This window comes from Salvelinus alpinus, chromosome 29 (assembly GCF_045679555.1).
Source record: "Salvelinus alpinus chromosome 29, SLU_Salpinus.1, whole genome shotgun sequence".
Classification (NCBI taxonomy): domain Eukaryota; kingdom Metazoa; phylum Chordata; class Actinopteri; order Salmoniformes; family Salmonidae; genus Salvelinus; species Salvelinus alpinus.
The window spans coordinates 8,642,909-8,658,048 of NC_092114.1; the positions used below are offsets into that span (position 1 = coordinate 8,642,909).

At 44.2% G+C, this 15,140-nt stretch overlaps 1 protein-coding gene across 1 annotated transcript in view; it reads left to right on the forward strand.

Moving 5' to 3' along the window:
• The window catches only part of LOC139558931 (angiopoietin-2-like), a 54,881-nt gene that overhangs the window by 10,878 nt on the left and 28,863 nt on the right, over positions 1–15,140 (forward strand). The window contains exons 5-6 of the mRNA XM_071374436.1: positions 3,440–3,564; positions 10,146–10,247. Coding sequence (XP_071230537.1) covers positions 3,440–3,564; positions 10,146–10,247 — 227 coding nt within the window. The remainder of the gene's footprint in view (positions 1–3,439; positions 3,565–10,145; positions 10,248–15,140) is intronic.

Consider the following 15,140-nt stretch of genomic DNA (forward strand, 5'->3'; position numbering starts at 1 on the left):
CTACGGTGAAGCATGGTGGTGGCAGCATCATGCTGTGGGCATGTTTTCAGCAGCAGGGACTGGGAGTCTAGTCAGGATTGAGGGAAAGATGAACGGAGCAAAGTACAGAGAGATTATTGAAGAAAACCTGCTCCAATGCGATCAGGACCTCAGACTGGGGCAAAGGTTCACCTTCCAACAGGACAACGACGCTAAGTACACAGCCAAGACAACACAGGAGTGGCTTCGGGACAAGTCTTTGAATGTCCTTGAGTGGCCCAGCCAGAGCCTGGACTTGAACCCGATCAAACATCTCTGGAGAGACCTGAAAATAACTCAAGGCTGTAATTTCTGCCAAAGGTGCTTCAACAAAGTACTGAGTAAAGGGTCTGAAAACTTGATATATTTTTTAAATATTCTTTTTACAGTTTTACATTTTAATAAATTACCCAAAATTTCTACAAACCTGTTTTTGCTTTGTCATTATGGGGTATTGTGTGTAGATTGACGAGAAAAAAAGTATATTTAATCAACTTTAGAATGAGGCTGTAACGTAACAAAACATGGAATAAGTCAAGGGGTCTGAATATTTTCCAAAGGCGCTGTATATCGCAAGGTAAAAACGAGCTCGTATGAAATTAATAACTAATTTGCAAAGAGGAAAAGACGTAGGACTATCCGTACCAAACCTTAAATTGTATTTCCAGGTATTCCATCCCATCCCCTGGCTGACTATAGAGAGACATATAGTGTCTCCTATTACCCTGGATGAGGTGGTCTCCACTGATATACCCTTAAACAATGTAATATGGTGTCTCCTATTGTCATGGAAGAGGTGGTTTCCACTGATATATCCCTTAAACGGCTATTTGAAATTTAGTAGAGAATCAATCTTCAGGATGTTGTTATCATTTATATCCAATATCGTTCCAACCGAAGCATTCTTTCATGTCTGTATAAGTAATGGAACACAAGGCGACAACATGAGGAAAGAGCCTGACCAAGAACTGGCAATCTGCCAGACCACTGACCCATTCCCCTCCCATCCGGTCCCACAACACAGCGTAAACTTCATTCCACGTTCTACTGACTGTTGACATCCAGTGGAAGGCGTATGAAGTGCAAACAGATCCATATATTACAGGGAATTGAATAGGCGATGACTTTAACAACGACCACTCTCAGAATTTTCACTTCCTGTTTGGATTTTTTCTCTGTTTTTTGCCTGCCATATGAGTTCTGTTGTACTCACAGACATCATTCAAACAGTTTTAGAAACGTCAGAGTGTTTTCTATCCAATAGTAATAATACTATGCATATATTAGCATCTGGGACAGAGTATGAGGCAGTTCACTATGGGCACGCAATTCATCCAAAAGTGAAAACGCTGCCCCCTATATCAAAGAAGTTAAACGACTAGCACAGAGCTCAGACACCCATGCATACCCCACAAGACATGCCACAAGAGATCTCTTCACAGTCCCCAAGTCAAGAACAGACTATGGGAGGTGCACAGTACTAAAAAAACGTGATATCTTAAAAAAAGCTGTGTTCTAAAGGATTACCTACACATACTGACCAGCTTATGTTATAGACAGAAGCGTGCTAGATGGCAGACCAATCCGAACTCATCTCTCGGCATGTCCAGCCCATCCATTATCTCAGCCAATCATGGCTAGCGGGAAAGGTTCCTGACTTTTTCTGTGGCTAAACCAACTAGGCTCGTAATTGAACAATTGTATTCATATTTACAGATGGCATACAAGTTTGTTATTGTGTCACATGAAAGTTCACATGTTCCAGAAGGCATTTCTGCCAAAAAATGCATTTTGATAAAAAAAAAAAAGTTTATGTTCAAATAGCTCTCCTGTGAAGTAGTGACTTGCGACATACGCCTAGTTTCCTGAAGTGAGTCACATATTTCACAATAATGCCTTGCGATCTGGAGGGTGGCCTTATGTATCCCACAGTGGTCTAAATGTGGAATTCGTACCCTTGCCAATATCACAGACAGTAATGGTTTGAGAACATGCCAAGGTTTGAAAGATACAGACACATTATCAGGCAAATCCTTTATCTACATTTACAAATTAGGTCAGCTATGCTGGCCTGTGGAGTCCCTTGTGATACCCAACTACCAAACCATCCCACGATTGGGTTTATAAATACATGATCTGGGCTCCTGAAAGGACTGATCTCTATGATATATAAACAACTTTTGGAAAGCTCATATTCTGAGCTAGCCATTACAAAAGTATGGTTCACTGTATTTAACACCAAGGAAATATATGACGAAATTGCCCCCAACTCTCAACCCAGAAATACCTAGTACATAGTCATTATCCTGAATGCTATCCCTCTCTACCCAGATATACCTAGTACATAGTCATTATCCTGAATGCTATCCCTCTCTACCCAGTATATAGTCATTATCCTGAATGTTATCCCCCTCTACCCAGTACATAGTCATTATCCTGAATGCTATCCCTCTCTACCCAGATATACCCAGTACATATTCATTATCCTGAATGCTATCCCTCTCTACCCAGATATACCCAGTACATAGTCATTATCCTGAATGCTATCCCTCTCTACCCAGATATACCCAGTACATAGTCATTATCCCGAATGCTATCCCTCTCTACCCAGATATACCCAGTACATATTAATTTTCATGAATGCTATCCCTCTCTACCCAGATATACCCAGTACATAGTCATTATCCTGAATGCTATCCCTCTCTACCCAGATATACCCAGTACATATTCATTATCCTGAATGCTATCCCTCTCTACCCAGATATACCCAGTACATAGTCATTATCCCAAATGCTATCCCTCTCTACCCAGATATACCCAGTACATAGTCATTATCCTGAATGCTATCCCTCTCTACCCAGATATATCCAGTACATAGTCATTATCCTGAATGCTATCCCTCTCTACCCAGATATACCCAGTACATAGTCATTATCCTGAATGCTACCCCTCTCTACCCAGATATACCCAGTACATAGTCATTATCCTGAATGCTATCCCTCTCTACCCAGTACATAGTCATTATCCTGAATGCTATCCCTCTCTACCCAGATATACCCAGTACATAGTCATTATCCTGAATGCTGTCCCTCTCTACCCAGTACATAGTCAATATCCTGAATGCTATCCCTCTCTACCCAGTACATAGTCATTATCCTGAATGCTGTCCCTCTCTACCCAGATATACCCAGTACATAGTCATTATCCTGAATGCTATCCCTCTCTACCCAGATATACCCAGTACATAGTCATTATCCTGAATGCTGTCCCTCTCTACCCAGTACATAGTCAATATCCTGAATGCTATCCCTCTCTACCCAGATATACCCAGTACATAGTCATTATCCTGAATGCTATCCCTCTCTACCCAGATATACCCAGTACATAGTCATTATCCTGAATGCTATCCCTCTCTACCCAGATATACCCAGTACACCCAAAGAGGAGCCAGTGATCTTCAGAAACTGTGCTGAAATCTTCAGATCTGGGCTCACAGAGAATGGTGTCTACAGCATACGACCCCCCAACTCTACCCAAACAGTTAAGGTAAGGGGTTACGACCTCCCAACTCTACCCGCACAGTTAAGGTAAGGGGTTATGACCCCCCAACTCTACCCACATAGTTAAGGTAAGGGGTTACGACCCCCCAACTCTACCCACATAGTTAAGGTAAAGGGTTACGACCTCCCAACTCTACCCACATAGTTAAGGTAAAGGGTTACGACCTCCCAACTCTACCCACATAGTTAAGGTAAAGGGTTACGACCTCCCAACTCTACCCACATAGTTAAGGTAAAGGGTTACGACCTCCCAACTCTACCCACACAGAAAGGTAAGGGGTTACATGTAATGACCTTATGCAGCGGTTCAGCTCTTATGTTGAATATAATTTACCATCTGACACTGTCTATTCCTGTCTCTGCTTGTCTAAAGTGTACAAAAGAATCACCCTGTGGAAAAACATTTTATTGTATTCAAGACACATTATGACCTGGAGGGACAGAGAGGGGGACTGTGTGGCGAGAATGGGAGAGTGGAAAATGTCACGTCTGAGTACAGAACGATACAATAATAAACGACAGGAGTGCTTTGGCCTGCAGACCCGGCCCAGCCAGAGAGAGTAGAGAGTCAGAAGCTTCTGCCAACTCACCCGTGGTTAAGTGCACCACTGACTACTCTACTGTCACAGTCTGAAGACAGCAGAAGCCAGGTGTATGTCTCTGCTGCCGTGGATGTCCAGCAGCTGGGGCAAGGTTTACATAGCTGCTATGGAAAAGTTTCAAATGGCACCTTTTTCATGACATAGTGCGCTGCTTTTAACCAGGGCCCGTAGGGTGTCTCTCTCACACTCTCTCACTCATTCACTCACTCACTCTACTCACTCACTCACTCACTCACTCACTCACTCACTCACTCACTCACTCACTCACTCACTCACTCACTCACCAACTCTCTCTCTCTCTCACACTCTCTCACTCACTCACTCACTCTCTCACTCACTCACTCACTCACTCACTCACTCACTCACTCACTCACTCACTCACTCACTCACTCACTCACTCACTCACTCACTCACTCACTCACTCACACTCTCCCTCACTCACACTCTCTCTCTCACTCACTCACTCACTCACTCACTCACTCACTCACTCACTCACTCACTCACTCACTCACTCACTCACTCACTCACTCACTCACTCACTCACTCACTCACTCACTCACTCACTCAGTCACTCAGTCACTCACTCTCACTCATTCTTACACTCACTCACTCACTCTACTCACTCACTCACTCACTCACTCACTCACTCACTCACTCACTCACTCACTCACTCACTCACTCACTCACTCACTCACTCTATTCACTCACTCTTCTCACTCACTCTACATCTAGCCCCATTGCAGGCTGCAAGCTGTCTGCTGCTGTTAACTGGAGCAGGTTTCAATAGACCTGTTTTTTTAATGCAGAGTGTGTTTAAATGCGTGTGTGAGTGCGTGCACGTGCAACGGGGCCCAACGAGACAAAGTGACGTACAATATTTGTGTGAGATGCATTTGAGCCGTCTGTGATCAAACGACTAACTAATTAAAACAACCTCTCTGACAACGTGATATTAACAAAGTGTGTTTTTCCTGGTTTAGAGGTTCAGTCGAGCACAGAATGTCCACGGACGTTTAACAATCAAGTCTGAATCACGAGTGCTTTCTAAAAAAGCCATTCATAAACTTGGCCCGGTGCATAAAAGCCTTGTTGCTAACTAACTTGTATCTTTTCTGTTGTTGACACTGCCATAGTTACCAGCCATACAACAGCTTGTTGGTTCATTGTGGAGGACGCCTTGCTTTTCATCTGTATGTTCTTCCCAGATATGTTAATTTGTTTTTACAAGAAAACTTTGCATTTGTACAAATGGTTTGAATGCCCGTTTAGGGAAAGAAAACACAGAACTGAAAAAAAGATTAAAACAAGTTGAAAAGTTATAATATAAAATATAATATAAAATAAAAACGCTAATGTAATTATATGACATTTATATTTACTTATATTGTGTATTATATCATATTTATTAATGTTGATCTTTTCTTTTAGATAAAAAGAACAAAAGAATTGCATATGCTTACCCCTTATAAAAGGATATCGAAAATACTATTTCTATGGTTTGGTCCCTGCAGCATTATAACACAAGAGATGTGTCCTTGAATAGCTCAGCTCTATCCAAACCACATGAGTATGGAGTATTCAGGATGGAACTGTTCACAAACAACACAGCAGCAAACAGACTTCACACACTCCATACATGAACCTTCCCTCAGGGAATACACAGTACATGAACCTTCCCTCCTCAGAGAATACACAGTACATGAACCTTCCCTCCTCAGAGAATACTCCACACATGAACCTTCCCTCCTCAGGGAATACTCCACACATGAACCTTCCCTCCTCAGAGAATACTCCACACATGAACCTTCCCCCCTCAGAGAATACTCCATACATGAACCTTCCCTCCTCAGAGAATACTCCACACATGAACCTTCCCCCCTCAGAGAATACTCCATACATGAACCTTCCCTCCTCAGAGAATACTCCATACATGAACCTTCCCTCCTCAGAGAATACTCCATACATGAACCTTCCCTCCTCAGAGAATACTCCACACATGAACCTTCCCTCCTCAGAGAATACTCCACACATGAACCTTCCCTCCTCAGAGAATACTCCATACATGAACCTTCCCTCCTCAGAGAATACTCCACACATGAATCTTCCCCCCTCAGAGAATACTCCATACATGAACCTTCCCTCCTCAGAGAATACTCCATACATGAACCTTCCCTCCTCAGAGAATACTCCATACATGAACTTTCCCTCAGAAAATACTCCATACATGAACCTTCCGTCCTCAGAGAATACTCCATACATGAACCTTCCCTCCTCAGGGAATACTCCATACATGAACCTTCCCTCCTCAGAAAATACTCCATACATGAACCTTCCCTCCTCAGAGAATACTCCATACATGAACCTTCCCTCAGAGAATACTCCATACATGAATCTTCCCTCCTCAGAGAATACTCCATACATGACCCTTCCCTCCTCAGAGAGAACTCCATACATGAACCTTCCCTCCTCAGAGAATACTCCATACATGAACCTTCCCTCCTCAGAGAATACACAGTACATGAACCTTCCCTCCTCAGAGAATACTCCATACATGAACCTTCCCTCCTCAGAGAATACTCCATACATGAACCTTCCCTCAGAGAATACTCCATACATGAACCTTCCCCCCTCAGAGAATACTCCATACATGAACCTTCCCTCAGAGAATACTCCATACATGAACCTTCCCCCCTCAGAGAATACTCCATACATGAACCTTCCCTCCTCAGAGAATACTCCATACATGAACCTTCCCTCCTCAGAGAATACTCCATACATGAACCTTCCCTCCTCAGAGAATACTCCACACATGAACCTTCCCTCCTCAGAGAATACTCCACACATGAACCTTCCCTCCTCAGAGAATACTCCATACATGAACCTTCCCTCCTCAGAGAATACTCCACACATGAACCTTCCCCCCTCAGAGAATACTCCATACATGAACCTTCCCTCCTCAGAGAATACTCCATACATGAACTTTCCCTCAGAAAATACTCCATACATGAACCTTCCGTCCTCAGAGAATACTCCATACATGAACCTTCCCTCCTCAGGGAATACTCCATACATGAACCTTCCCTCCTCAGAAAATACTCCATACATGAACCTTCCCTCCTCAGAGAATACTCCATACATGAACCTTCCCTCAGAGAATACTCCATACATGAATCTTCCCTCCTCAGAGAATACTCCATACATGAACCTTCCCTCCTCAGAGAATACTCCATACATGAACCTTCCCTCCTCAGAGAATACTCCATACATGAACCTTCCCTCAGAGAATACACAGTACATGAACCTTCCCTCCTCAGAGAATACTCCATACATGAACCTTCCCTCCTCAGAGAATACTCCATACATGAACCTTCCCTCAGAGAATACTCCATACATGAACCTTCCCCCCTCAGAGAATACTCCATACATGAACCTTCCCTCAGAGAATACTCCATACATGAACCTTCCCCCCTCAGAGAATACTCCATACATGAACCTTCCCTCCTCAGAGAATACTCCATACATGAACCTTCCCTCAGAGAATACACAGTACATGAACCTTCCCTCCTCAGAGAATACTCCATACATGAACCTTCCCTCCTCAGAGAATACTCCATACATGAACCTTCCCTCAGAGAATACTCCATACATGAATCTTCCCTCCTCAGAGAATACTCCATACATGAACCTTCCCTCAGAGAATACTCCATACACGAACCTTCCCTCCTCAGAGAATACTCCATACATGAACCTTCCCTCAGAGAATACTCCATACATGAACCTTCCCCCCTCAGAGAATACTCCATACATGAACCTTCCCCCCTCAGAGAATACTCCATACATGAACCTTCCCTCCTCAGAGAATACTCCATACATGAACCTTCCCTTCTCAGAGAATACACCATACATGAACCTTCCCTTCTCAGAGAATACTCCACACATGAACCTTCCCTCCTCAGAGAATACTCCATACATGAACCTTCCCTTCTCAGAGAATACTCCACACATGAACCTTCCCTTCTCAGAGAATACACCATACATGAACCTTCCCTTCTCAGAGAATACTCCACACATGAACCTTCCCTCCTCAGAGAATACTCCATACATGAACCTTCCCTCCTCAGAGAATACTCCATACATGAACCTTCCCTCCTCAGAGAATACTCCATACATGAACCTTCCCTCCTCAGAGAATACTCCACACATGAACCTTCCCTCCTCAGAGAATACTCCATACATGAACCTTCCCTCAGAGAGTACTCCATACATGAACCTTCCCTCCTCAGAGAATACTCCATACATGAACCTTCCCTCCTCAGAGAATACTCCATACATGAACCTTCCCTCAGAGAATACACAGTACATGAACCTTCCCTCCTCAGAGAATACTCCATACATGAACCTTCCCTCCTCAGAGAATACTCCATACATGAACCTTCCCTCCTCAGAGAATACTCCATACATGAACCTTCCCTCCTCAGAGAATACTCCATACATGAACCTTCCCTCCTCAGAGAATACTCCACACTCTCTACCATTCTCTGGTTATATTTTCTCTCTCTCTATTTCTCCCCCCCCCTCTCTCTCTTTCTCTCTTTCTCCCTCTTGCTCTCTCTCACTTTTGTTCTCCTTGGACACTGACGATATTCAGTTTATCATCCCTGTTGGATGAAGATAAAATGGAAGACAGAGGGCAGCAGCCCAACACCTGAGGCTGTGAGTCTGTCCAGAGGTCTTCTAGTGGAGAGAGACCAGAGGTCTTCCTAGTGAAAACACTGAGAGAGAGAGAGAGAGAGAGAGAGAGAGAGAGATATGTGTAATTCTGATATTCTGATATGTGAGATTCTGTATGTGTAATGTTTACTGTTAATTTTTATTGTTATTTCTCTTTTGTATATTATCTACCTCACTTGCTTTGGCAATGTTAACACATGTTTCCCATGCCAATAAAGCCCCTTGAATTGAATTGAATTGAATTGAGAGAGAGAGAGAGAGAGAGAGAGAGAGAGAGAGAGAGAGAGAGAGAGAGAGAGAGAGAGAGAGAGAGAGAGAGAGAGAGAGAGAGAGAGAGAGAGAGAGAGAGAGAGAGAGAGAGAGAGAGAGAGAGAGAGAGAGAGAGAGAGAGAGAGAGAGAGAGAGAGAGAGGTCTTTCTATTGAAAACACTGAAAGAGAGAGAGACCAGCGGTATTCCCTGTGAAAACACTGACAGAGAGAGAAACCAGCGGTATTCCCTGTGAAAACACTGACAGAGAGAGAAACCAGAGGTCTTCCCAGTGAAAACACTGAAAGAGAGAGAGACCATTGAAACATCAATCTGTCTTTCATACTGTGGCCCTGTACTGACTATTGAAACACCAATCTACTTTTTTAAAAGCCTGATTTGACTCAGGGAATACTGACATTGATATAGCTGGTAAGAAATGGTTAGATTTGACTCAGGGAATACTGACATTGATATAGCTGGCAGGAAATGGTTAGATTTGACTCAGGGAATTCTGACATTGATATAGCTGGTAGGAAATGGTTAGATTTGACTCAGGGAATAATAATAATAAAATGGTTATTATTATTATTATGATATAGGTACTGTATATTTACAGTCTAAACATATATTCTTGGAGTGCAAGAATAATGTTGTTTGTGAATTTAATCCCAAAAACCTGTCACTGGGATTACCATCTCAATTCATTTACTATTTGTATTGCTGTTCCTTTACATACAGCAGACACTCATATATATGTCATGGGCCCTGTTCAGCTGTTCTGTAACCAGAAGTGGGTTTACCTGTTCAGCTGTTCTGTAACCAGAAGTGGGTTTACCTCTACAGGTGTTCTGTAACCAGAAGTGGGTTTACCTTTACAGGTGTTCATTAACCAGAAGTGGGTTTAACTGTTCAGCTGTTCTGTATCCTGAAGTGGGTTTACCTCTACAGGTGTTCTGTAACCAGAAGTGGGTTTACCTCTACAGGTGTTCTGTGATATGAAGACGAGAGGTGGGGGCTGGACCGTGCTGCAGCATCGTAGAGACGGAGCTGTGGATTTCCACCGTGGATGGAGGGATTACAAGATGGTACGTTCACTAGAACTTAAACACAAGATGGTATGTTCACTAGAACCTAAACACAAGATGGTATGTTCACTAGAACCTAAACACAAGATGGTATGTTCACTAGAACCTAAACACAAGATGGTATGTCCACTAGAACCTAAACACAAGATGGTATGTTCACTAGAACCTAACACAAGATTGTATGTTCACTAGAACCTAAACACAAGATGGTATGTTCACTAGAACCTAACACAAGATTGTATGTTCACTAGAACCTAAACACAAGATGGTGTGTTCACTAGAACCTAAACACAAGATGGTATGTTCACTAGAACCTAAACACAAGATGGTATGTTCACTAGAACCTAAACACAAGATGGTATGTCCACTAGAACCTAAACACAAGATGGTATGTTCACTAGAACCTAACACAAGATTGTATGTTCACTAGAACCTAAACACAAGATGGTGTGTTCACTAGAACCTAAACACAAGATGGTATGTTCACTAGAACCTAAACACAAGATGGTATGTTCACTAGAACCTAAACACAAGATGGTGTGTTCACTAGAACCTAAACACAAGATGGTATGTTCACTAGAACCTAAACACAAGATGGTACGTTCATTAGAACCCAAACACAAGATTGTATGTTCACTAGAACCTAAACACAAGATGGTGTGTTCACTAGAACCTAAACACAAGATGGTGTGTTCACTAGAACTTAAACACAAGATGTCAACCAAGTCTTCTTTGGTAGGTCATTGTAAGCGGAATCCTCTTCTGTAGTATTTCATTGAAATAGTAGTCAGAGGCTGGATTGTCTGTTAATAAGGCAGACTCTTTCACATTACATTCATCTCGAAACACAAGCAGTCTTTCTGTATGTCATTCAAATATCTAACATCATTTGTTTTAATAAAGTCAGACTTTTTGTCCCCGTGTGTTATCATGGACAACTGTAGAACGTCATTTATTTAGTTTGGGAATTTGTTTTTGTCACAGACTTCATCCAAACTCAAGATAGCAAAGTCTCTGAATCACAGGTGCGTTGTTATAACAGGGCGGTGGTCCTGGATTCATCACTCTGACTAGACAGCAGGTTTCAATCAATCTAAGGCGGGGTGGACGAGAGGGTTAGGACTGGGGAGGCGTGGGATACAGACAGATCTGGGATCTGGGATGACCCTGGTTGTTTTGGTAGGCCACCCCGCTTGTTCCCCTACGACACTCCCTGTTGTTGCACCTGCACTCTCTCTGTCTCTCCCTGACGGTGTCCGACCCCGACACACACTCATTACATATCAGAGGCTCACACACACACGCACACTCACACACGCGCGCACACACACGCACACACACGCACACACACACACACACGTACACGTACACACACACACGTACACACACATACAGACAGACACACACACACACGAACACATACACACACACATGTACACGTACACACACACGTACACACACAGACAGACAGACAGACACACACACACGTACACAGACAGACAGAAAGACAGACACACACACACACGTACACATACACACACACATGTACACGTACACACACACGTACACACACAGACAGACAGACAGACACACACACACGTACACAGACAGACAGACAGACAGACAGACACACACACACACACACACACACACAGACAGACAGACACACACACACACGTACACATACACACACACATGTACACGTACACGCACACTCTCTCACACACACACACACACACACACACACACACACACACACACGCACACTCTCTCACACACACACCTCGATCAGATCACATACTTGAGTAAGTCACATCAGACTCAGGGGGCTTTCTGACATGAAATGACCGACTGACCTTTCTGAGTTGGTCAAGAGATCCCACCACGTAGAGTACTGGGGGTTAAAGAGAGACTAGTTAACAGGATCAGTAGAGATCCCACCATGTAGAGTACTGGGGGTTAAAGAGAGACTAGTTAACAGGATCAGTAGAGATCCCACCACGTAGAGTACTGGGGGTTAAAGAGAGACTAGTTAACAGGATCAGTAGAGATCCCACAATGTAGAGTACTGGGGGTTAAAGAGAGACTAGTTAACAGGATCAGTAGAGATCCCACCACGTAGAGTACTGGGGGTTAAAGAGAGACTAGTTAACAGGATCAGTAGAGATCCCACCACGTAGAGTACTGGGGGTTAAAGAGAGACTAGTTAACAGGATCAGTAGAGATCCCACCATGTAGAGTACTGGGGGTTAAAGAGAGACTAGTTAACAGGATCAGTAGAGATCCCACCATGTAGAGTACTGGGGGTTAAAGAGAGACTAGTTAACAGGATCAGTAGAGATCCCACCATGTAGAGTACTGGGGGTTAAAGAGAGACTAGTTAACAGGATCAGTAGAGATCCCACCATGTAGAGTACTGGGGGTTAAAGAGAGACTAGTTAACAGGATCAGTAGAGATCCCACCATGTAGAGTACTGGGGGTTAAAGAGAGACTAGTTAACAGGATCAGTAGAGATCCCACCATGTAGAGTACTGGGGGTTAAAGAGAGACTAATTAACAGGATCACAACCACTGCTAAAGGAGGACTGTTTGTCCCAGCTTCAGATCCTGCTGTATCCCACTGGTGTCCCAAATGCCACCCTTCTCCCTATATAGTGCACTACTTTTAACACGGGTTCATAGGTGGCCCATAGGACTCAGGTCAAAAGTAGTGCACTATATAGATATTAGGGTGACATTTTGGACTCAGCCCGCAGTGTTGTCCAATACTCAGCACAAACTTATCTTTGATGTTCTTCACTGCCATCAATAGTCATGATATACAGAAACTACACACGGGAAGGGAAATGCATGATTCTCTTTGAGATCCTCGATTTAAATCACAGTCTGAGGATACGAGAGCCTCTGCTCTGGCTGTTTGATTAAAGGAGTAGTGCTGATTCACCTTCCTACTGCAGCAGATTCATTGTTTGGTTTGGAAATGGAATAGTCAGAGGACAACGATATATTTTTCTCAAGAACAATATTTTCACAAGTGGATGATAAATATTTGGCCCCAGTTGGAGCGTGGGAGCGTGGGAGTATGGAGCCTCTGTAGACGGAAGATAACGTGTGTGTGTGTGTGTGTGTGTGTGTGTGTGTGTGTGTGTGTGTGTGTGTACAGTACACAATGTTTAACCAACATTAGTTTAACGTTAGAGTAAAATCAGGCCTTCTGGACAGATAGTAAATGCTCCCAGACCTCATTCATATCTTCACATTCACATAACCAACAAGAACTGAGAGACAGAGCCCACAGAGAGCCCACAGAGAGCCCACAGAGAGCCCACAGAGAGCCCACAGAGAGCCCACAGAGAGCCTACAGAGAGACTACAGAGAGACCACAGAGAGCCCACAGAGAGCCCACAGAGAGCCCACAGAGAGCCCACAGAGAGCCTACAGAGAGACCACAGAGAGCCCACAGAGAGCCCACAGAGAGACTACAGAGAGACTACAGAGAGACCACAGAGAGACCACAGAGAGACTACAGAGAGCCCACAGAGAGCCCACAGAGAGCCCACAGAGAGCCCACAAAGAGACTACAGAGAGACAACAGAGAGACTACAGAGAGACTACAGAGAGCCCACAGAGAGCCCACAGAGAGCCCACAGAGAGCCCACAGAGAGCCCACAGAGAGCCCACAGAGAGCCCACAGGGAGACTACAGAGAGACCACAGAGAGACTACAGAGACACAACAGAGACACAGAGAGACTACAGAGACACAGAGAGACTACAGAGACACAGAGAGACTACAGAGACACAGAGAGCCAGAGAGACTGCAGAAACACAGAGAGCCAGAGAGACTACAGAGACACAGAGAGCCAGAGAGACTACAGAGACACAGAGAGACTACAGAGACAGAGACACAGAGAGACTACAGACACAGAGACACAGAGAGACTACAGAGACCACAGAGAGACTACAGAGACAGAGACACAGAGAGACTACAGAGACCGAGACCACAGAGACACTAGAGAGACAGAGACCACAGAGAGACAGAGACCCAAGAGAGACAGAGACCCCAGAGAGACCCCAGAGAGACCCCAGAGAGACCCCACAGAGACCCCAGAGAGACCACGGAGAGACAGAGACCACGGAGAGACAGAGACCACGGAGACACAGAGACCACGGAGAGACAGAGACCACGGAGAGACAGAGACCACGGAGACAGAGACCACGGAGACACAGAGACCACGGAGACACAGAGACCACGGAGACACAGAGACCACGGAGACACAGAGACCACGGAGACAGAGACCATGGAGACACAGAGACCACGGAGACAGAGAACACAGGGAGACACAGAGACCGCGGAGATAGTGTTGCGCTATAGAGATATTTAACCATTTGTTGGAATGTTCAAAAATAGTCTCTCTGTTTAGTTGCAGAGGTGCTCTTTAAAAGTCATTACAACGATCTTGTCTGAGATACACCGGCTATACAGGGACTAACGGTCTGTTGTAGGACAGAGATATACAGGGACTAACGGTCTGTAGTAGGACAGAGAGATACAGGGACTAACGGTCTGTAGTAGGACAGAGATATACAGGGACTAACGGTCTGTAGTAGGACAGAGAGATACAGGGACTAACGGTCTGTAGTAGGACAGAGATATACAGGGACTAACGGTCTGTAGTAGGACAGAGATATACAGGGACTAACGGTCTGTAGTAGGACAGAGATACACAGGGACTAACGGTCTGTAGTAGGACAGAGATATACAGGGACTAACGGTCTGTAGTAGGACAGAGATACACAGGGACTAACGGTCTGTAGTAGGACAGAGAGATACAGGGACTAACGGTCTGTAGTAGGACAGAGAGATACAGGGACTAACGGTCTGTAGTAGGAC